Consider the following 24371-nt stretch of genomic DNA (forward strand, 5'->3'; position numbering starts at 1 on the left):
ATGAACTTGGCATATACCTGGAGTCTCCCAGAACTGCACAGTGCTGCTTTTCATAAGAATATGAGGGGGTTCTATAATCCAGCCACAAAGAAAACTGATCCAGAGCTATTTATTTCTTTACGTGGATACAGGAAGAGTAAGGTCACCTGTGATTTGCATGGAGACTGTATTGGAAAGGCAGTTGAGAAAGCATTATGAGGAAGAAAGGCTAGCATGTCCTTTCTTGCCTCAGTGTTTCAAGTATTACTGCACTGATATTCTGCTCTGTGGTCCTCACCAGAGATTTGTGGTGAGAATGATATGGGTTTCCTGCTTTTATGTTGCACTAGCTATAGCATCCATGGCAGTGGCAGAAGGCGAGAAAAGACAGACTTTCTGATGAGTTGTTCTCTCTAGGCACTCATGCGCTGCTGCCTTTGCACACTGAGGGCAAGAAACCTGTGGGGTTTCTCCACCTATGAGGGAGAGTTCTATTTTAGGGCAATGGCGTTGCAGTGTGAAAGGTGAAAATGAGCCCTAGTCAGTGGTGTTCAGCCTCTGGACTGTAAAAATAAGTAGGTTGAGTGCTTCTGTACCGGGCTTGGAAGCAGGCTGCAAATGTAATGAGCATTTGATGAGCATTAAAACATAGTCACAAAATAAAATGATACCACATAAAAAACTCTCTCAGCATTTTGCAAGCCCAGCATTGAGATGTTCTAGGCAGCAATGACCACGAGATGTTTCAGTGCCACTGGTACTTTTAAGCTCCTGCCACATGCCCAGAGGTTTAAGTTGCTCTAATGGGCACTTCCTGGAAGTGGTGGTGTTGCAACAGCAACTTGTGATTTTACAAAACTAACATGTTGCATATGAGGAAATATTTACATAGGCTTCATAGTGCAGCATGCTGCAAACACGGCTACTCACACACACACACACACACACTCACTCACTCACTCTGCAGCATCCACTGAAATGGGTATTTTTACGATTAACATATACAAGCAAACAGGGAAATCTTTTCTGTGTTATTGGCAATTATGTGCTGGGTTTTAGGTGCTTTATTCTTTTTCTATACTAGTGAAGAATCTTTCATTTCTTGTCTGCCCTTCTCTATCAGAAAGACAGTGTAATAAGTGGTGATTAACTATTTTCCAGCATGACCTGTACTGAAAACTTTGGTCCAATGCATACACACCCTTCCCACTTCTCTTTTCTCTGGACTCAACTGATTCTAGTCCCAATGTACCTTTTAGGCATTAATGGATAAATTAGAAGACTGTGTTTCTTCAGGCTTTCTGAGCAGCTCTTTCCTACTATTTCCATTTGACTGGTGAGATCTAAATCCAAGAGCTGTACTTGAATTCGGGAAGGGGAAAGGGCTTTATTCACTCCTCTGTATCATACCCTTTTAAAAAAAATAAACTGGCCATCTTTGAACAGAGCTTTCCCCCAAAATACAGATTATATATGGGAGGGTGATAGCTCAGTCAATATATTAAAATAAAAATGAATTTCTGGAGATTGGAAGAAAATCCTAAACAGACAGCCTGGTGCTACCTTCCTCTTTACCAATAAGGGCTACTTGACAGTGATAACCTATTGGCATTTGAAAATTACCCTCTATCAGCACCACAAAGGCAGTAATTGGATTGGCCAACTAAGGTTCCAACCTATACTCTTCAGCCCAGAGTACCCTTAGCTTCACTGTTCTTCCCCATTCATAATGAGCGATGTCAATGTATAAGGAGAAAAGCACCTTCCAAAGACTGCCATTCCTATGAGAGAAATGCATCATAGGGGGAACTAGCCTTTGAGTTCAGGCCTCACTACTCATTGGAGGGGTATAGTTATGCCATAAGTGCATGACAAATTCCCTATTATTCTTTTCTTCATATGATCTGCCTCCTTTCCAGCCTCAACATGTTGGACTAGCATGAGCATTAGGACATTTAACTAGTTTTCAGTGGTTTGTTTCCCTCAGAATCAATTGGAAAGACATATTCTTCTGATAACAATGAAGTTGGGAAATGTGTGTGATGGGAACCTCTTTAACCAACTCATTAACAACTATACTTTCGAATATAGTCTACTTAAACGACAAGATTAGGGACAAGCAAAAGTAGTTAAATGACAGGGAAGAGCATGATGGAGTTAGTTATGCTCTTGTGTCCCATTCTGCTAGGCCCCATGATTCCCAGTTGAATGATAAGGCTTCCACTAAGCAGCAATATTCCATCTGTGCAAAGGCAGAACACTCACTGTGGGGAGCACCATGTATCTCTGTCTAGCACTCCTCCTGGCATGTACATAGAACAGCAATGAAGGACTCCGGAAGGAACAGAATAGCGCCTTCCTCATCAGCTTTAATTTCTTGTATGTTCAGTTAGTGGAATGCACCTTTTCTGATTTTGCATTACATCAAATGGTGAATTCAGTATAACTTGAGTTCCACAGCATCGAGCACAGGAGACTGGGGAGCACATGACCTGAAGAACTCTGATAGTATGTTAAGGGCCATATTCATCACTGGCATAAGTGAATGTAACTCCATGAGAGAGTGAATTGAGCTATAAAGAACCTTTTTATAAATGAAAACCCAATGGCTTCTCTAGCAGCAAAATCTCATTAATGGAGTATTAGACTACATTATTAAAATGACTAACATTGTAAGTTCACCTAGGTCGGGGTGGGCAAACTACGGCCCGGCCTGCGAGCCATTTTAAACCGGTCCGCGAGCTCCTGCTGGGGAGCCGGGTCGGGACGGCACCACGCGGCTCGGCCCCTCTCTGGCACTCCAGCTGAGGCACCAGGTCGGGGGCCACACCACGCGGCTCCTGGAAGCCACGGCATGGCCCTGCTCTGAGGGTCAGGGGCCGCTCCACACCTAGGAGCCGGAGAAGGGACATGCCACTGCTTCTAGGAGCCGCTTGGAGCCTGCACCCCAAGCCTTTCCCCATGCCCCAACCTCTTGCCCCAGGCCTGATCCCCCTCCCACTCTCCAAACCCCTCGATCCCAGCATGGAGCACCCTCCTGCACCCCAAACCTCTCATCCCCAGCCCCACTCCAGAGCCCGCACCCCCAGCCGGAACCTGACCCCTTCCCGCACCCCTGCCCCAGCCCTGATCCCTCTCCAAACCCCTCGGTCCCAGCCCAGAGCACCCTCCTACACCCCAAACTCATCCCCAGCCCCACCCCAGAACCTGCACCCCCAACCAGAGCCCTCATCCCCTCCCACACCCCAACCCCAATTTTGTGAGCATTCATGGCCCGCCATATAATTTCTATTCCCCAATGTGGCCCTCAGGCCAAAAAGTTTGTCCACCCCGACCTAGGTTATAGCATGGATTCTTTCTGAGACATCTCAGGGCCCCTGTTTAATTTTCTGATGGTGCAAAGAAAGGAGTTGAGCAGAAGAGGTGTGAGACCAGATTGTAGTCACCAGGGCAAAAAGAGGCACTGTGAGAGAGTTTAACAAGATACTAGGGAAAATAGGGGCTTGCTTCAGTCATCCACTGTGATGTCTTCTGTTCTGACAGGCGTCAGTTGCTAATCAGGTTGAGAAAAGGGAGTGCTTCGTTAATGGACAAATGTCGAGCATATCGGGAATTCTGGTGTGTAGTGCTGTGCTCTGCAAATGCAGCCCCTGCTGCCTTCCTGTTTGTGTCTCAGCCTTTTCCCTTTGAGTGGCAATCTACTTCCTCCACCCTTACCGGTGAGCCTTAACTGTCATTTTATTGCTAGCTGGACCCTAGTTGCAGAAAAGTAGCAAATGGTTACTGATTTATAATATACAATTTTAAACCTCCAAAACTCTTTCTGTGGAGACAATTTTTAGAGAAACTGGAAAAGCTGCTACAGTCAGGCCATTGTTAAAAGAAGCAAATATCTGCAGTAGATGCCTTTAGTTGTGAGCTGACTACCAGCGAATGATTGACCTGCTGCCTTTGCTGTCCCCAAGTGCCTTTCTTACACAGATAAGCAGGTTGCCTTTTTAACCTATTGAGGACTCAAATAGCCCTGCTCCTACTGACAGTCGTGCCTGGTCATCACTGGACTGCGATGTTCCTCTTAAAGAACACTAGAAATTAAAATGCTTTGCTGGAAGAGTGCCAGCATTTGTGTTTAGAAAAGCATTCTGAATTGAACAAATTAAGCTAGATGGTTCAATTTTTCTCACAACCATGGGGGAGCCATCACAGGTTGGGAGATCCCCCTCGTCTCAGCAATTCTGCCCTTTTATCCCTCTTGGGAGAGACCGTGAAGAAGAGAATTAGTGTCAAGCTTCCAAAGCTGTCCAGCTACTTACTGGTCTTTCCAGTTTTAGTGCCCATTGCCTCCTGCCCCGAAATAGAATCCTGTTGCTATTCTCCAGCACACAGCAGCATTGCCACAAGTTTCTAGAGCAAAGAGAAGCAACTATGTATTTTATGGTAGTCTAAAGGTCACCCCACTGAATTGAGGATTTATCCACAAGTGCTGTGTTCAGGCTAGGCATCTCACTGAGATGCTTTCGAATCTGTTTGGAATGCAGAAAAGCTGCAAATAAGTTTGAATGCAGGCTAAACACGACTTGCTGCATACAGAAGCTCACTCACTGTTGAAACAAATAGCAGTGTAGTACTGGTCTCATTATTCTGTGCCTCCATCTCTTCCAGCTATCTCTTCTGAGAGCAGACTGTGCCTGTTGGGAGCATTGGGAACAAAACCCTTTGGTGACTTGGAATAAGCAGTGCCAGCCATCTAGTTTTTGCAGGCTGAATCTGAGTCCATCATGCAGCAAGGTCCCTCCCCCCTTTTTATTACCCCCCATCATCCTGCAGATAAGTGTTTCTGGCTCCTGGATTGTATACTCTACCCACTTGAGTTTGCAATAGGAAGCAATAATGTATTTTGTTGCCATTGTTGCATACCTTTACAAATGTACCCCCTACAAGATGAGGTTTATGTGTCATTTCCTTTAATTGAGTAAACGGTTTATGAATCATTGCTTCCAGCAAACCTCCACTCGGGCTCGTTAATGAAAATATTATGGCAGAGGAGTTTTGGTCAAAGATACAGCAACTCCGAGCCCATCTTACTGTTGTGTGAGCTGCACAGTGATACAGTGATGCTGAGCTGTGAGTCAGCATCTTCAGTCAAGACACTATCTGTATATAAAATATACATAATGTATATAAACCGGGATGTAAGTTTATGTAAATTGTCAGTATTTTCTTTGCAAATAAAGCTTTTTCCTGATCTGACCTAGTTCAGTCACGGCTGAAACACTTATTTTTTTTCCCCTTAAGAACCTTCTGTCTGATAGCAGTTTTGTGTTGCCAATTCTCACAAGTTTATGATGAGTCTCCCCATATCTGGTATTTTTCTTAAAGCCCCAGCTACTGGGATTGAGATTGTGTGAGAATCACAGCTTTTATTTAAAAATGAAAGTTTCTAGTATTTATGGTTGCAGAGAAAATGTTGAAAATGTGAACTGAGTGCACCCTAAGTGCTCAGAAGATAAAAGAACCCCCCAGATTTATATTTTTAAATCTCATGACTTTTAAGCCAATCTTATCATTTTGGGGGCCTGCCCTATGATTTTTGCATTCTAGGGCTCCCTTGTGCTGCATTGTTTTAATGGTACAGAACCCTGACCTCTGCAGAATTGTTCAGTAATGGTCATTTGTCTCCTCCCTTGGATTCGTGTGGAGCCAGATGATACTATACTCAGGACTGGTTCTAGGGTCAGGCAAGCAGGCGCCTCCTTCCAGGGCACTGTACTGCTATTCCACTTGGCTTTTTGTTTTCCTCAGCGCTGATTGGCTGGCCATTTTTGCTTGCTGATTGGCCACTCAGGGCAGGAGGGCACCAAAAATGTTTTCTGCCCTGGCTGGCAAAATGGCTAGGGCCACTCTTGACTGTAATCGCCCCATAGAGAGTGACTAGCAAGAAGGGAGCCAGCCTGAGAGAGAAGCAGAACTGGCCCATTACAGATGAACAGTAACTCCCTGATATATGGCTTGGGGAGCAGGATCTAGAGCAGTTCACAGCTCACACTCAGGGCCCATTCCCTAAGATGAGTGTATCAGAGCTCCCTCTGCTCGAAGCCTGGACACCAGAGAGATCTCACAGTGACTGGGGAATCCCAGCCCTCAGAGATACAGGCCATCCAGCTGGGAATGGGCATTAAGTAGGCAAAAGAAGGGAATGAACTGTACCCCCATTAGCCAAAGTCCCAGGGTAGAGGCATTACTGCAAAGCCAGGAGCCTTATTTTCAGTCCAAAGTGAGATGGTTGTGCTGATGGGAGGTGCACACTCCATTCCCTGCCAGTGTGCCTTACCCCTAGGCCTGAAGAGCTCCCACTAAGTGGGAAAGGGGGACTCAGTCTCCTTGGCCTCTCTACTGAGTCTGTTAACAAGGGGGCTAGTCAGAGCCAGATGTGATGGTGTGTGTTGTGATAGACACCTTCTCACTCTGAACCATGCTGGGACTCAAACTGGTGGGGGAGAGATTCCCTGTGAAGTATCTGGGCTTTCTGCTTTGTGCTGTTTGTTTTGCAGGTGCTGTTACATCCTGGACCTGACGACAGGTCACCTCATTCAGAGAAGGAAGGCTGTGGTGTGAGGCAGGGAGCCTAAAGTTACCAGCTTATTCCTGTATGCAGAGCATGCTGGCCCATTACAGTACTAATGCCTGTTGCACTGCTGGTGAGTGGCCACTCTTCCCTTCTCCCCTTGACTGGGCCATGTTGCTGAAACCATTAGAACAGCCAGATCCAGGATCTGGGATCAATACCATGTCTGGCCAGGTACTGCCCAGCCACCCCAGTCTAGCTCTGTCTGAGAAACACCCAGAAGCAGTGTCAAGTCACAAGAGCAGATTCTCTGTGTATTCCCACTAATGGGATTCAGCAGCTCTGATGCTGAGCTGTACAGAAAAGCAGTTGCCCCTGGGGGGTACAGTAGCACGCTTGTATTTGGAATGGCATCACTGGCTCCATCTGTATAAGGGAGTGCACCCCCCTCCCCGCCACCTCAGTTCCTTTGCCACTTCCACCAAAAACTAACGTCACTAGTTCTCTGGTCTATGAGTCTGTACTCTTTGGATAGTCACAGCTAATTATTGTTAGTTTTTGTTAGTGACCAGTTAGTGGATGTTGGCCTTGGGTTATCTCCATGACCATGTCGGATCTCAAATTCCGTATGGGGTTCAAAAGATGAGCACCTTGCTCAGCCATCTTCCCTGAGACAGATGCACGTGTCCCATACCCCAGGCCTGGGAGAATCACACATAGTGTCCCAGTGCACGACTTGCCATGTTGTACTCCTCAGACAAGGAGGGACAGGTAGCTCAGGCTGCAAGCATCCGAGCAGACTGACCTGATACTCCTGCAGGAGGCCTGAGGTCTGCTTCTGTGTTGAGGTCTTCTCTAAAGAGGCCAGAGATGCACCTAGCCACTCCTGCCTTGGTACTTCCCTCAATATCAGGCCCGAGGTCCACCTTTCCGAAGCTAACGCTTGCAGAGGCTGAGCTTTCCATCTGGCACCATCCTTCACCACAAGCTCCATAGACAGTCCACACTGGCACAATGGTCTGTGACAGCACCGAAGACTCCTTTGGTCCTGTTAGAATAGATGCTGGTCAATGCTGTAAGCAAAAGGCAGGCTTCCAGATCTCCATGTGACCCTGCCCCAGAGAAAAAGGAGAAGAGGAAGCATCCAACTTGCAGAGAGGGGTCAAGGAAAAGAAAAACAGGCATCATTCTACTCCAGCACCGACACGTTTCCTTTGAGGACTCCTTTCCAGTGCTGCTGTCACCTTTGGCACATACTCCTCCTCAGCTCAGGCCTCCAGTGCTGGTACCACCACCACCATCAATTTCGCCTCTTGTTGGAGAACCCCCCTCAAAGCTGTTGACTACATTGCCATTGCTTGAATCCCGACAGCAGTATTTGCCTCCAACTTCAATCCAGAACATAATGGAAGAAGATGGGATCCCCTCTGAACCAGCTGTGTAAGTTCTTCTGACGCACTCCAGAGAGCCCAATTCAACTTGCCTCGTGAAAGATATTATGCAGGGCCAGGTTCAATTACTCATGTGGCCCTACATTCAGGGGTCCAAGCAGGCTCTTTTTCATGCTGCCAAACTCATCATGGCACTATCTTCAGCACAGGGAGTAGCACAGGCACAAGATACCTCTTCTAGCACTACAGGTACCTGCACTGGCACAAAGATATTTCCCAGGACGGAGCCTACCCCAGGCGCTGTTCCCTTTGAGTGTGTCTGTGTTCCAGATGGTGCAGATATGCCCAGCACTATTGCAGCTGTCATTGGTGCCAGCACTGACACCTCTTCCTCTTCCAAAGGGCAGAATAGATATGGATAGGCACAGGGAATTCCCAGCCTTTGGATGGAAATGCTGGGGATTCTCCAAGGAGTACATGAGTGTGCCAGAGTCTGATCAGGGACTTTCAGTTAATTTCACCCTAAAGGCCTTAACCAGCTGTTTAAAGTGCACAGAGGAGTTTGTTTGGGTTCCCCCATCTGACACTCTGGAGATGTGGAAAAAGGCTAGGGGATGCACAGAGCCTGGGTCTTGTGCTAGGGAGTTATGTCACCCATAACCAGAGAGGTTAACTTTGTTCCCTTCCCTGTACTCCCTTCCCCCTCCTCTGCTCCTTGCTAGGGGCAGGGCCGGCTTTAGGCCAATTCAACCAATTCCCCTGAATCGGGCCCCGCCCCTAAGAGGGCCCTGTGCCCAAGCCCTGGTACGGCGTACCGGGAAGAGCCGGTATGCTGTATCCGGGGTAGCCAGGCTTCCCCAGGGGGCAATTTAAATGTCCTGGGGCTCCCAGCAGGGGCTGGAGCCCCAGGCCCTTTAAATTGCCACCAGAGCCCCACTGCTGGAGCCCTGGGGTAGGGCTGTGGGGCTCTGGGGGCTATTTAAAAAGTCCAGGGCTCCCGCTGCTTCTACCGCCCCGGCCCTTTAAATAGCCGCTGGAGCCCCACTGCTTCCCCAGGGCTCCTGAGGCTATTTAAAGGGCCCGGGCGGTGGAAGCAGGGGAGCTCCGGGCCCTTTAAATAGCCCCTGAGCCCCGGGCTGCTGCTGCTGCTGCTACCCCGGTGGGGGAGGGAGGAGGGGGCACTTACCGTACAGGGTGGGCTGTATCCGCACCCTCTGCCCGCACCAGCCCCGCACCCCCTGCCCTGCCCGCAGCCAGCCCCTGTCTCCAGCCAGCCCCGCACCCCCTGCCCTGTCTCCAGCCAGCCCTGCACCCCTGCCCTGTCCGCACCAGCCCGTCTCCAGCCAGCCCCGCACCCCCTGCCCGCAGCCAACCCGTCTCCAGCCAGCCCCACACCCCCTGCCTGCAGCCAGCCCCTGACGCACCCCCTGCCCTGCCCACACCAGCCCCGCCCCCCAGCCCTGCACCCCCTGCCCGCAGCCAGCCCCGCACCCCTGTCCGCAGCCAGCCCCTGACGCACCCCCTGCCCTGCCCGCACCAGCCCCGCCCCCCCGCCCCGCCGCTGCCCGCAGCCAGCCCTGCACCCCCTGCCCGCAGCCAGCCCTGCACCCCCTGCCCGCAGCCAGCCCCTGCCGCACCCACTGCCCTGTCTCCAGCCAACCCCTGCAGACCTGCCCGAAGCCAGCCAGCCCCACACACCCCCTGCCCTGCCTGTAGCCAGCCCCGCACCCCCCCTGCCCTGCCTGTAGCCAGCCCCGCACCCCCTGCCCTGTCTCCAGCCAACCCCTGCCGCACCCCCCTGCCTGAAGCCAGCCAGTCCCACACTCCTCTGTCTCCAGCCCTGCCAACCCCTGCCGCACCCCCCTGCGGCCCTGCCTGAAGCCAGCCAGCCCACCCCACACTCCCGTCTCCAGCCAGCCCCGCACCCTTTGCCCTGCCTGCAGCCAGACCCTACCTCCAGCCAGCCCCATGTCCAGTGGTGCCCTGCTGTTCCCAGGGCAGTAACCCTGCACACCTGCTTCAATGAGGGGGGCAGGGAGCAGCTGGGACCACACATGTGCACACACACCCCCAGGGAGTGGTGGGGACCCACACATGTGAAACGGAGCTCATTTCTAGTTCAAGCCCATCTTTTTAAAAAAGAACTTTAGGTAGGGTTAACATACATCCGTATTTTCCCAGACATGTCAGGCTTTTTGGTTCTTAAATCGCCGTCCGGGAAGAATTTTTAAAATTTAAAAATTCCTCCCGGGAAAATACGGACGTATGGTAACCCTATTGGTACAATAAATACATACTGTGGCACATCCCTTAAATCAGAACTTTTTATAGGGAACCGGTTGCTAAGAAACGAAAGGCTTTTTTTTTTTCTTCCATGTTTTTTTTTTTTTTTTAGTCATCCCTGATGGGGCCCCACCGAAAATGTTCGAATTGGGCCCCGCACTTCCTAAAGCCGGCCCTGGCTAGGGGTGGTGAAGCTGGATGGGAGGAGGTGAGCTTCAGAGCTGCAGGCCAGTGTCTCCCTAGATGGAGATTCCACGTTTTTGAGCTGTACACGTTTTGTGACATATTTTGATTGTTTCTAAAGAACAATAAAGGCTTGTTCTCTCTAAGGTCTGTGTTTGCCTTCATGGCCTTGAACCCAGGCCTTCAATAGAACCAATATGAACAAGCAAGGTTTAGAAGAGCTGATGCCTTCAGGGGCCCTGCTCCCAGTGAGGACTGACAAAGAAGATGGGTTTAAAGCATTGTACCTGGTTTTCCAGTCCAGAGACTAGAACTTCCACAGGATTTTCTACTCACTCATAAGAGCCCTGTTTATTCACTGAGATGCATGTGACCCTCAGCACTGCATTTTGCTTGAGCCCTGAACCATAAGAAACAAAGAGCTTTCCCACAATGTAAACCAGCAAGAGGATGGAAAAATCTAACATGCAGGCCCAGCTCAGCTCAGTTCCACTGTGCTCCACCTCCTTTTAAGACTACACCATATTCCTTCATCAAAGACACCAGGAGCTGGGGAAATAGCCTGTTAGGAAACATCTAAAACAATTGCTGCAAAATAAGCTCTTGTGCAAACTGGGCAGTGGCAGTGCTGCCTGCTGCAGGAAAGGAATGAAGAGTCAACAGCATTGAGCCAAACCAACAAAAAAGTCCACTTAGCAAAATATCCCATGAACTGTCCCAGCAGCCAAACATTCTTGTTGTGATATGTATGGACCAACCAGTAGGTGGCAGAGTGGCCCTGGATATGTGACTACAGAAAAAATCTTTTTTGATATATGCTGGTACTAGGGGAGCTAATATGAGTATGGTGACCAGATAGCAACTGTGAAAAAATGGGACAGAGGGTGGGGTAATAGGTGCCTATATAAGAAAAAGTCCCCAAAAATGGGACTGTCCCTATAAAAACGGGACATCTGGTCACCCTAAATATGAGGCTGTCATAGGAAAATCCCCTCTCTCTCCTCTTTCTCCCCCAGTGCAGTGTAAATACCAGGCAATCATCTTCCAGCCATGCTTCGCACCATCAGGCTCCCAGGAGGAGGGCATGGTGATAATGGGCAGTGGCAGCACAAGTTCCCCCTCCCATCACCCACATATACCCCTGGCTCCAGCCCGTGCCTGTTCCACCCTATACTAAGCCCCGCCAGGGAAAGACAGGTGGTCAGTCTCTGTGGCCCATTCAGTTCGGGGCTAACTGGGGGTGAAGTGATGTTGTGAACACCTATTTGCTGAGCCCTGGACTAAGACTGCCGACTCATTGTTCACTCACCCCAGTGATGGCTTCTGTTCTCTCTGCACTGCGCTCTACACTGGAGGTGAAAGCCTCTTGCTGGCTGCTGCTCAGAGCTGTGTGGTTGGGTTGGGCATGTTCCCCTTTTGGTACATTTGTTACTGTCTGGGGGGCAGGAGGGGAGGTGGAATGCCAGGGGTTTAAACAGAGGCCACCTCTCTGAGCCCATCTCTTCTGCCCTCGCCTCTCTTTTGATGTAGCTCAGGGAGGCTCCATCCCTTTGGGAGTCTTCTCTGATCTTGGGAATAGAAGCAGCCCATGGGCTGTGGGAGACTGGGCACCCCCTAGCAGAAGCACCAGTGGAGCCCATGGGATACTCCAGGTGCAGGAAACCCCTAGTGAGGGTGTGAGCTGGACTTCACCTCAGGACTATGCTGGGTGACTCACTCATGGGAGCTGGATGGTAAAACCCTTGGTGCATTCGCTCCCCAGCAAAGGGTCAGGTATTACTGTAAAATTTCCCTCTGCGTGAGCTGCAGTAGCCCAGAGAGGGAGAAGGGAATTCCCTCTCCAGGCTCACTCCAGCCTCGTCTCCCCCACCTCATGGAGGAAGGCATGGCCAGTTGTGCTGAACAAGGACCCCAGTGCTGTTTATCACCACAGCAAGGGATTCAATTCCCCTCAGATGTCCAGCACCTCCCACCTTGTGACTATTCCAGCTTGGGCAGCAAAGGGGGCCCTACTCTTCCAGTTTACATTTTGCCTGGTGGCACCATCTGGTCTTAGGTGCTAGCCTGAGCCCAGCATTTCCTACAGTGTCAAATTGTTCGCTTGGGATCCCTTATCCAAGCTAACCAGGCTTAGCTATGAGTTCTGACCCAGAGCACAGCAGGAAGTGGCTGCAGATAAGACCCTAGGACAAACCCTTTGGACAACAATGTGGTTTCCAAACTGGGGAATCCCCACAAAAACTCCTCTTTCCCTGGGCCTTGTCTGCTCCATTCTCTAATATTTATTTCCTTTATAGTTTCAAATAATCACCTGGAAGCATGTGCAGTGGCATCTCCACCCCCGTTCCCTAGTTTCTCTTTCCCTTGTGGCTTCATGCACTGTTTTTCCCCGTCAGAGGCGTATATCTTTCTTTTCCCAGTACTGTAGCTGGGACTCCCACACACTATCTCCTTCCCCAAGCCCGCACTGGAGCCTATTTATATAGAAGTCTTCCTCTCCCTTAGCCCATATGAAAGCACTGAAGCAGTGGGAAGGGGCTGCTTGCTCCTGGAGCCCATCATGTTTCTGTCAGAACACCGGCTGGCTGAAAGAGGATATTTGCTGCTCTGGCTGCTCCCATCTGTTCTCAAAGCCCAGCCTAGTGCGGAGGTGAGCCCAAAGCCTCTGCCATGCCAGCAGGTAAGGCTAATTGCCCAGGATCCTTTGTGATTTAATAGCCAAACGATGCCCCCGGTGGGTCTGAGACAGGAAGTGCTGGTTGTGCTCATACCCTGCTGTGATACTGAAGGGGGCAAATGAAAGTTTAAAACCAGATTTTGAAAATCTTCCCCCAAAACTCTGACCACCTCAGCCTAGCAGCCACCCCTTTAATAGCCTGTCTTTTTAATGTCCCCTCTTACACTTTCTTGTCTCTTTCTGCTGCAAGGACTTTCAGACCTTCTCTTCAAGCCTCTCTCCCCCCCACCTCGGCCTTGTAATCTCCCCACTTTGACCATTAGCCTTGTACCCAGGTGCTTTCATTTTGTCACCCTGTGATATCGTTACCCCTCATCTTCAGACAGACTCTGTCTTGAGCAGCTTTTTGGATACCATGTGTGTGAGTGAGGCTCTACACAGCACTTGTATGTCCAGGCCAGGAAATGCTAGATACCTTGGACACATCTTGTCACCCTGTATTGTCTGTTCCTCCCCCACTTTTCTGTGACTGATCTCCAGGGTGGCTCCCCTTTGGGGACCAGTTGGTGAAACACCAGATCTATAGAATTAGAACGTGGGGGACAGAGCAGAGAGAGGAGGAGACCATCTGGGCCCCTATAAGCAATGAGAACGATGGCTTTCTCCTCCCCTTATACCTACCCAGCTTCTACTCCCTGGCTGTCTTGGCCTGGAGAGCAAGGGAACATGGGCCTGAAATCAAACCCAGTCTCTCCAATGACAGTGAGAGCACTAACTCCTAGGCATCTTTTTTTCTTGGCCAGGCGCTAAAGCTGGATCTAGCTCCCAGCCAGTCACTCAAGTGAATGACAAACTATTTAAAACAAGGGACAGAGGTCATGGCACTGCTTCCTGCTTGATCACACCCCCTGGCGGGGTCTTTTCCTGCTCACTAAGTGATAGGCTGTGGTTAGAGTAGGTGGGATGGATCACTTGAAACTTGAGGGAGGATTGTGGCTGCCAGAGGATTGAGGTTTCTCATTGTGGGATAAGAAATGACTAGGCAGGTCCCAATGGGAACTATTCTTACTTCCCTGTCCCCTCCTTGAATATGTGCCTGTCTGAGGGCTGTGCTTGGGGGAGTGGTGCATGGCAAAGTGGAGCCATCAGGACACGCACCCCACTGCAGCCTAGGCTCTGGGATGCAGCTGGCAGACTCCACGCAGTCTCATACCCTTCTGCAGCCCAGTGAGTGTGGCACAGACCCTTGCTGGTAGAGGGGAAAGGATGATTGGTCAGTGATGATGGTACCTGAGAGCAGCCAATGAACAGTGGTGATCTAGCAGTTGGGAGCTTCTGCCTCCCTCGTGCCTTATTTTTGTTCAGGAGAGGGAGCAGAGGTGCTGTGTGGTTCCTTCATTGAGTCTAAGCTGTGATCTGCTGGCCCAGCATAGGTGCATCTGTGTCACCCAGGCTGGAGGGCTTCAGCAGCACACACCAATAACCTGGCCTTCTTCAGGGGCTTCTCTGAAGGTAATAGTGCCAGCAGGACCCTCCCTAGAGGGGTGCGGGGCCCGGGGCAGAAGTGACGAATCCGTCACTTCCGGGACTGACCTCACCGGCCAATCGGTCCGGTCCGCGAGGGCCCCCAAAGCATACAGCCCAGAATGGTCACCCCGATTCGCCATACCCAAGGGATGGCTCTGAGTTCCAGCCCCCACTGTACCTCAGAAAGCCAGGTCACAACCCCCTACAGCTCTGAAAGAGCTTCCCACCCACAAGGTTTGATTTGTGATTATGCTAGAAACTGTGTGTGAAGGAGCTTATGCCTTGATCTCAGCCCGCCACGGCCAAAGTACTTGCCTAAGGGGGGGTGCATGCTTGTGTCTGAGAATGTCTAGTATAAATTCCAAACAGCAGTAAGGTGTGTGTGATAGGAGTGGAGCCACGTCTGAAATGAGGTGTGGGCTGAGCTCCTTCACTCTCATTGATGGCTTTCCTTGTTTCTCCATAGAGCTCAGTTCAGGTCTCATGCCAAGGTCTTGGCCTCCGCACATTTCCAGAGAAGCTTGGCCATGGGGTTAAGCAGCTCGACCTCTCTGACAACTTCATCCAAAACCTGACGGAAAGCTGCACATCAAAGTTAGGGCAGCTAGAGCACCTCAACATGCATTTCAACCAATTGGCAACTGTGTCAGAAATGGCCCTGACTCATCTAACTCATCTTCACTCTCTGCTCCTAGCTGCAAACCACCTTGATAGGAATTACTTCACCAATGGAAGAGCCTTTGGGTCACTGAGGAATCTAAAGGTCCTGGACCTTTCTGCAAATAATTTGGACAGTGATATGGCAGCCTGGTACTTCAGCAAACTCACCTCTTTAAAGAAACTGGATCTGTCCTGGAACAAGATGACCAGGCTGCCAGGGAGCATCTTCCAGGGAACTCTAAAGCTGAGAGAGATCAACCTTAACAATAACTACATCACGGAAATAGAGGAAGGAGCTTTTGAGGCTCTATTAAATCTAAAAGTGGTGAATTTAGCCATGAATTCCCTTCACTGTATCTCGGGCTTCAGCCTCACACAGCTGCAAGTTTTAAATCTCAGTTACAATGCCCTGGAGTTCTTTGTTACGGAGGAGAGAAAGGAACACTACCAGCTTCAGGTGCTAGATCTGAGTCATAACAAACTGATCTACTTTCCAGAGCTCCCCAAGGTGCATCGCCTCACACACTTAAACCTCTCTGATAACGCCATGGTCTCTTTGGCTCCAAGTTCCACCAATACAGCAGAGTTCAGACTGCAGTATGATGAGATGGCAAGACCTAACATATCCTTGAATATTTACAATGCAGCAGCTAGACTGTCAAAGATAACTGACTTAGATCTCAGCAGTAACCTGTTGTATTTGTTCCCAGTTACTTTCCTTCACAATCTGAGCTCCCTCCAGAATCTCAATATGGCTAAGAACTGTCTCCATAATATAGCTGTGGAGTCATCTCCTGGTGATATGGAAAGCAAGGAGCCAGGCTTGATGCATGACAATGCCTTTCTGTCGGTGCGATCACTGGATCTTCAAGGCAATTTCATTCATTCCTTGCCACAGTGGTTTTTTGGTATTCTGCCCAAACTGGAAACACTTGACCTTGGTTCTAACAGCCTCCAGCCTTGTGAGAGCCAGAATGCTAATAAAAGCGAGATCCCAATAGGTCATAACTCAGCTCAAAGAGGTAACTGTACATCCTTCTGTGACATACCGCACCTGAAGTATCTGAGTTTACGTAGGAACAACATTGTGAGGCTATATCCTTACATGTTCAACCAAACCTCTTTGGTCTCCCTGGATCTGTCTGAGAATGAAGACTTGTTCATGCCAAAAGGAGCTCTGGAGGGTCTGGAATTCTCTTTGCAGAAGCTCTCTCTAAGAGGAAATCAGATGGACAACAACAAGACAGAGTTCCCTTGTCTGAAGATGCTGAAAAAGTTGGACATGTCAGACAACAAGTTGAGTCTTTTGCCCCCTGATCTTGTCTGCTCTCCACTGGAAAATCTGGACATTCGCAATAACAATCTCCAGGCCTTAGAGAAACCTGCCACCATGAGATGGTCCAGCAGCCTCAATCATCTGAATGTTGCTGGCAATCCCTTTAGCTGTTGTGCACTGAGCTGGCTGGAAATTCTACAAGCTGCCCATGTGAGTGTGTTGGATCTGAATGAAACTCTGTGCTCTTATCAGGACAAGAACAGGAACTTCTCAGCTAAGATAGCCAACAAGACCACGTGGCTTTGTCCTCATCAGATAGGAAATCGCTACCTGATGGTATTGATGGTGGTGGTGATCACTCTTTGCTTTCTGTTTCTCAGCTGTGGGATATGCTGTCGTCTGAAAAAGAGTCAGAAGCTGTCAAAGTATCTGGGATTCAGAAGCAACAGGGTGGACCCCATTCCTTATCATCCAAATAAGGAAAAGAGAACTGAACAGATAGCAATAGACCGAGTTACAGAAGTATAGTACAGGACAGGAGAGGGAGAATAATATTTATTGTATTTTAGGCACCTGCCCCTCACTAATACATTAAAGGTTTCACAAACAAGACAATAAAACATTCAAAATCAAATCAATATGCTGTGCTCCCTCTTGATGCAAGCAGCCTAGACACATGCTGTAGCCTCCATGGGCCATCTCTCTCTACTGCTTTTTTTGTGTGCAAGGAATAACTGCTCATTGTGGGAGACTTGGAAATGTTTTGTTGTAGTTAGAAAGAATTCCCTGATGGGTTTCCTGCCCTGAAACAAGGCCGGTGCTCTTTGAATGGATCTCCCCCTCCTGCTTCTTCCATCGCTCAGGGCTGAATCCATCCTCTCCTGTTTGTGAGCAGATCGTTATCTCCACAGCAACAGAATTGTTATTCTACAGAACTGTTGTTCAGCATTGTCCAGGAGTTGTCACCCAGCCTTTCAATAGGCGAACTAAATACTTGTTACTTGTCAACCTAGTAAACAAGAAGCCCCCCACCTCTGCTTTCCCCCCTGCAATATGAGGGCTGCAGAGTCATGTGAAATGCCCCTTGTAAAGACGTGTTAGGCCTGGTCTACACCTAAAACTTAGGTCAACCTAGCTACAGTGCTCAGAGGTGTGAAAAGTTCACACCCTGGGAGATGTAGTTAAACTGAGCTAAGCCCTGATGTAGACATTGCTAGATCCTCAGAAAAATTCTTCCATCAACCTAGCAACCACCTCTCAAGGGAGAGGATTTACTGCAGCAATAGAAAAACCCTTCCATCACCAAGGCTCTTCCATTCCATTGCTGCAGCTGTTTGGCTGTAGCACTTGTAGTGTGGACAAACCCGTAGTGTATTCTTCTGTAATGGCCCCAAACACAACAGCTTACAGTATCAAAAATGGCCTTGTGGGGAAGGGGGAGAGGGTGATTTCTGTAGAATCCCAGGATATTGTTTTAAAATGTGACTCTCCCCTTTGTTGACACTCCTGTCCCTTGAACTTTCATCCAAATCTTTGTGCTGAGTTGACACTTCTAAATGGCTCTGAGCAGTGCAGATTGTGCCTGAGGGCAGCTTGCCATGTTCTTGGCCATTGTGATAGGAATGAATCTACCTCAACAAAAAGAACCTGAGTTGAAAATTCTCAGCCTCTCTGTCTGCTTTTAAGACAAAACTCCTAAGCTTTTCAGGTCAGCGTGCAGGCAGATGGACATCCTCAGAGCTTGAACTAGGACAGCCAAGCCACAATTTCTGAACTGTCATAAACCTGCAGTGACATCTTCCACAATGATAGGAGAGTGCAATCTGGCTGTCTAGCTCCAGGGACAGCTGGGCCCCCCCCATGGAAGCCATCAAGGCAAAGAGCTCCTAGTCACTGTTCTAACCAGTAACACTCTCATCATTGGTGCTCACGCTCCCCAGATAATCAGCAGATGCTGCAGGAGCGGAGTCCTGAAAGCAATAAGACATGCTGAGCAGGGCCGGGTGAGTAGGGGACTCTGCTCCTGTGGTACTGAGACTGCAGCTCTCTTGCTGCCAGGTTACTCCTTCCTGGACTCAGGAAGCCAAAGAGAAACACTCATTAGCATCATGGGTGTTGTGCTTGAGCGCAGACACATTCATTTTCCACTCTGTCGCTGCCAGGATTGCTGTGACAAAAACCATTGCTTTTCAGGTTTCCTCAGTTCTAGTCTTTGTCACCCCAGCCAGCCTGGCACTGATTGTAACACCCAGGAACGTTTACAAGTCGAGCTCTACACGTCTGGTGCTGCAGAGTACTGCAGAGTGAATGGGGTTTGGAAAAGGGTTAAATTATTCATGAATTGTCATTAAATGATTTATTGTAAAATAAAGGACACTTTGCTCTAAAGACGGTGCTGCCCTCTACCTCCCCCCAATCCCTGCCACCTGCATTGTGTCTGTATGTCTGCAACTACTGCCTTATGTGCCATGACAAACTGACTTTCCTAATGAATGGGAATCTATGCCCATCTCATTGGATGGAGCTGAGCCCATGTTTCCATGTTCAGTTCGGACTCTTTGATCCAGAAGGGTACTGTGGTCATGTCAAGATCGGCCATGGGATTATGCTGTTCTCTATTCCACTGTGCTTCCCTCCTTACCCACCAGGCTCTGTTGTTGTCTGTGGATTTATCCATCTCATTTACATTTGAAGCTCCTTAGGACAGGGATGTATTTTCTTATTTGTCTTTAGAGCACTGTGTCCACACCACTGGTGCTATATAAGCAGTCTGGCTGCTCCCAAGAGCTGTGATTATCATGCAAGAGAAGGTAAGGGAGAGAGGGCTGGTTGCCCTGTGCATATCCAGAGCATGGTTACTTCAGAGGGTGTTTCATGATAAACAAAGCCCCAGTTGCAGGTGCTGTTGTTTTTTTGACAGGTGTTTTTGAAGGTGTAAATGTGCATTTTGGGTGGCCTCTTGGTTAGGAATGTTCCTCATTTAAACCACATACTGGGCTGTACTTTCCTCCATGCATTCCACAGTATGCTGCTTTGGCCTTCACCCGGTTTATTCATCACCACCTTCCGCTGCCCCATGAAGAAGCCTTCAGTGTTGTACATTCCATGCACTCTAAACCAGGACAGCCCTGCTGTGCCCCACTGAGAGCTTTGTTAGTAATTCACCTGGTACCCAAGAGCCATACCTGCTGGCAATGTAAAATGGAACCAATTACAGGCACCTTCACCTTTAATATGAAAGGGCAGCCCAGGGAGTCTACAGACCCCAGTATGCCTCCCTTTCAATCTGAGTGAATGGTCACTTGAATTGAGCTGGAACATTGCATGCTGGGCCCTTTAGTCTTCATTAGACGTACTTCTGTATTAAAGGTGACTCTGGTTGCAACCACATGCAAAAGTCTCGGTGCTGCCTTTGTGCCCGAAGCTGCTCTTTCAGATGACGACCCTGCTCCAGTCCTCACAAAGATGCAAGAAGCAGCTTTCAAAGGCCGGAGATTCTTTGTTCTCTGTTGCTCAGTGTGCCAAGCACAGCATCTAAGAGACAGGGAGGGAGGAATGTTTTCCCATAATCCCTAGGGCTTATATAGTGCTGTGGCCATTGAACATTTCACAGACACTACAGCTGTGTATTCACTAGGAAAAAGGTGTGTTATGTTCTGTTCTTAAGTTAATGAGCATGAGGTAAAATCCTAGTGAAGACAAGGCAGTTGTAGTATTAACGCACTTGAACAGGTCAAAGTAAACCCAAGGCTCCCTCATAGTCTAACTCAACCTGCTAGCTCATGTGAAACCACAAATTGCCTTCTCTTCTCTAGGATTTTATCCCGTGTTAGCTAACTCGAGTTGAGAATGCACCTTTTTTCCTCATGAAGACAAGGCCTAAGTGAGCCTCCTGTCCCCTGTGCAGCAGGTGAGGGAGAGTGGTGTTGGAGGTTGAGTAACTGAGGCGAGTGGGAGACTCTTACACTATGTTCTGGGGTCGAAGGATCTTTGCAAAAGAAGCTCATGAACCTTTTCCCTCTAAGTTTACCCTGTTTCTCCCCCTGAGGGAGATTGAAGTTTTCTAAGCATTTCTAGGTAAGGTGATGCTTGTTCTGTGCATTAGGGACAGAAAAACCTGCCATACCATGCATTTGCTCTCCCTCCTCAGAACTCAGTGGGCCCCACTGGGTGCCCTATATATGGAAGAGGGAGACTATTTCCTTCTCGTTTACACTGGCACCCATTGCGGTCCCCGCTGCCACTCCTTTCCACTATCTCTTAATACCGCTTGCTTGTTCTGTGTGACTCAGCAAAACTCCCCTGACAGCTATTTCTAATTAGAGGTGCTGGGTTTTTTGTTCTTGGCACTTCCTTCCTCTGTGATGGGGCTCAGTAGGGACTAGAACCTGCCACAGCCCAGCCAGTGCGGCATCTTGGTGGGAGGGAGATTTCCTCAGTGGAGAGTGACATGAAGGCAATTTGCAAAGTCTTTCCTGCTTTGCAGCCTCCTTTTAGAATCTCCCTCCTGGTGTGTCTGAAATCTCCCTCGCTCGCACTGTCCCAGCCTGATGGTCCAGGAAAAGCAGAAGTGAAATTGTTCTCGTTACATTGGCATGTTTTCCCTAACTGCTGAGCTTCCATCAAAGGAGATGGGTGGGAGCCCGGAGATGCAACCAGCCAGGTAGCCCGAACTATGGATTGTGCTGCTGTAGGTGGGCATGGGCTCAGGGTCGTGCGAAGCGCTGTCTCTGTAACAGTGTCCTAGCCCTTTGGGATCCCTTACAGAGTGGCATTACAAACTTCTCCAGCCTCTCCAGCTAGTGCTGGGGACAGTCCCCCTGCCCTTCAGTGCCTAGCCCATGGGAGGAGGCATTGCTGTTACAGTCATCTGGGTGAGCTTGCTGCTCAGGGCTATAATTGGGCTGTCTGAGTTAGTCCTTGTGTGAGTTCACCGAGTATGGGCCGGTTCTGGAAGGTCACTGCCTCCCACGGCCCACTTCTTAGTATCTTTTCTGTGGTGAAGCCACGAGTTCAGCCAGCAAACCAGAAAGAGGAAGGAGGCCTGGCCCTAAGCGAAAGGCAGCCCCTCCCTCCTGGAATGTTTGCCTACAGTCTCTTCTGCCCTGGGTCACCTACCCCCTCCGTGAGGAGCTCTGGGCTGGGGAAGTGGGTACTTGCCCCTAGTGGATGCGAAGTGTATGCAGACCGCCCCCACCCAAGGATTTGTCTGCACTAGGTCAGTGACAGGGGAGCTGCCTCACTCCTGAACAGTGCTGGGGATGGAAGAGTCACCGCCACATGACAGCCTGACACTTCTGGAGTGTTGGTGGCTTTACGTCATTGCAAAACAGAATCCTCAGCTATTGTAATGTCATAGGACAAGCTACTCATCAAATACCACCAGCAGCCTCCCTCCGGCTACCAAGGGGCTCTCTCTAATCTCTGTCCCCATTTCCCTTCTAGCTGCTGGATGGGAGAAGGATTCCCTCTTTTTCCCCATTCTTGGGCAAACACTGTACAGGGCTCTTTGCTCAGCTCTCCCCATTGCCTCGTGTGGGTAAGGCAGCCCATGGATGTTGGCATCTGTGACCTATACTTTGGTGAGAAGCACCAAGCCAGCCAGTGGTGTGTGCCAGAGTAATGCAGGGCCCTGAAGGGCACCCAAAAATGGGTTAGGGCACCCCTAAGGGCCCCTAACTCCAATAGTTGCCCTTTTTCCATCATCCTTTGTTCTGGTCTGCCTATCCAAGCCAAATTAATGTATCAGCGAAGATTTCATGAGAGCTATTATCAAATCCTTTGATGAGCACAGCTCTATCATCCTATCACAGAAGCAATCAAGTTTCCCTAGCAAGCTCTCTCTGTGGCCCCCTCAATGCTGTTTAGCTAATGCTCACAGTTCCCTTAATGTCCAGGTATTTCATAACCTTTTCCTCTCTCTCTATTCTTCCGCCCTTTCACTCAGGAGGGCGGTTACAGAGACTTGCCCTGCCTACAGAAGTTTGACCAATTTAACAAGGTGTGATGTGGCACTGGATTAATGGAATGAGGGCAGCTTCTGTGCACAGACAAGCCAGCCTAGTGACAGGTTGCAGTTTGCCTGGATCCCTCTGCTGTCCTTCCTACAAGATTTCCCCAGGGAGACAGTCTGTCAGCTGACTCCCTAGACATGTTATCCAGACTGGCTGGTTTGGACATAGTCATATTGTCCAAGTGTTCCCTTCCCTGTTTTTTATCCTTTTATACAGGCTCTTCCGCCCCTCCCCACATGACCCACAGACCGGTCACAAGAACAGCACCAGCTACTCTGGTGGGTGGCAGTGGTTACTGTGGCTCCATTTCACTTTCTCCATGACATCCCCCCCCCCCCCCAAAAAAAACACAACTTTGTGTAGAGTCTATATAGAAAAGTGAAGCCTTCCTCCTGACCTGGGAAAACCCCTCAGGATGGAGTGTGACACGGAAGTGGACTGGGTATTTTTAGCACTTACCCTTTGTTCGTTCTCTGGTTCAGGTTGGAAAGAGGAACTGATCTCAACTGAAGAATGGTGTTTGCTTTAAAAGGAAGCCCTTGTTTGTGGGCCAGTCATTGCAAGACTCATCTGCAAAGGGGGTGACCTACAAAGTCACCTTTTTAGGAGGCAGCATGTTCCAGTGGCCTGAGCTTGGGAACAGCTCAGCAGCTGAACTGAGCCAGCAGCTTCTGAATTTTAACCCGGACGCTGACACGGGCTCATTATGGGAGTTTGGCACTTACCCTCTTTCCCTTATTTTCCCCATCAGAGAGTCAGGGAAGGTAATAGTGATCTTCACGGTATGCTATTAAACAGGCAGCATTTGCCAATGGCTCCTGCACAGTAACCAGTGACTGCAGTTTCTTCCAAGCCTATGAAAAACTGCCATGTCTCGGCTAGCACTGGGCCGTGTCCGTCTGCAAATGTTGCCCCTAATTGGCAACTACTGGGTCTCCCGGGGCAGATACGAATTTGAATTAGCTAATGTTAGTGCAGTGCTGTGTGAGTGCTCAGCTGTAGTAGTAGTATTTCTGCCTCTTCTAACACACGGCGGCTCAGAGCCAGGCTCTACACCCTGTTCCATTTTATCCTTAATTCCCAGCAGACTGACAGCATTACCACTTGGGAGTGCTTCCCAGCCAGACCGCAAGCTCCTTTGCTCAGCTTGTGCAAACAACTCTGAAGAGTCCTCCTAGTTCATGAAGCCTCCTGATCATAACAACCAACCCCATCCTATGTCTGTCTGTCTGCCATACTGTGCGTGTACCCACAGGGCCTCCACACTAACTTATTCCAGGAGAGGATCCTGTTCTGTGATTGGGACAATTAACGTCCTGTCAAATAATAACAAACCACTGTGCCCCCATTTTGGTTTCTGGTGGCTTTTGCTACTGGCTACTCCTGGCTTCTACTAAACCCCATTATCCAGCTCTTCCTGCAATGTATATACTCTGCTCATTGCTACATCTGCTTCTTGCTGGGCTTCTCTTCCATAGCCACCAACCACTGGACAGGCGAGAGAAGAGCCCAAGGCATCAGGCAGCCATTTCTTCCACTGGACCTTTTAATCCAATCAAAACAAAGTAGTGAAACATTGCTCCTTTGACCTGGTAGGAAAGTTTGGTCCTTCGGGGGCAGGCCTGTGACTCTAGAATTGCCTGTGGAAATGGTGTGACTCTGAGACTTGTGTTTGATCCGCTGCTAACATGCAGCAAAGCCCCTCTCCCATCCGGTCACAGCAGAGATGAGTAAATGTTTTTACCTGCTCTGGTGTTCATAGAATATCAGGGTTGGAAGGGACCTCAGGAGGTCGTCTAGTCCAACCTCCAAAATA

The 24371-nt window shown here is 49.3% G+C and overlaps 1 protein-coding gene across 2 annotated transcripts; it reads left to right on the forward strand.

Moving 5' to 3' along the window:
- The first annotated feature begins 12915 nt into the window (after nucleotides 1-12915).
- LOC135883658 (transforming growth factor beta activator LRRC32-like) lies at nucleotides 12916-18896 on the forward strand. Of its 2 annotated transcripts, none has more exons than XM_065410894.1 (2): nucleotides 12916-13081; nucleotides 15072-18896. In XM_065410894.1, the coding sequence occupies exons 1-2, from the start codon at nucleotides 12962-12964 to the stop codon at nucleotides 17067-17069; spliced, it is 2118 nt and encodes a 705-aa protein (XP_065266966.1). In that variant the 5' UTR covers nucleotides 12916-12961; the 3' UTR covers nucleotides 17070-18896. The 2 variants fall into 2 exon arrangements, with proteins under 2 accessions (XP_065266966.1, XP_065266967.1); XM_065410895.1 differs by having other exon boundaries at nucleotides 12916-13051.
- The last annotated feature ends 5475 nt before the right edge of the window (nucleotides 18897-24371 follow it).

The sequence above is a fragment of the Emys orbicularis genome, chromosome 9 (genome assembly GCF_028017835.1).
Source record: "Emys orbicularis isolate rEmyOrb1 chromosome 9, rEmyOrb1.hap1, whole genome shotgun sequence".
NCBI classification, from domain to species: Eukaryota; Metazoa; Chordata; order Testudines; family Emydidae; genus Emys; species Emys orbicularis.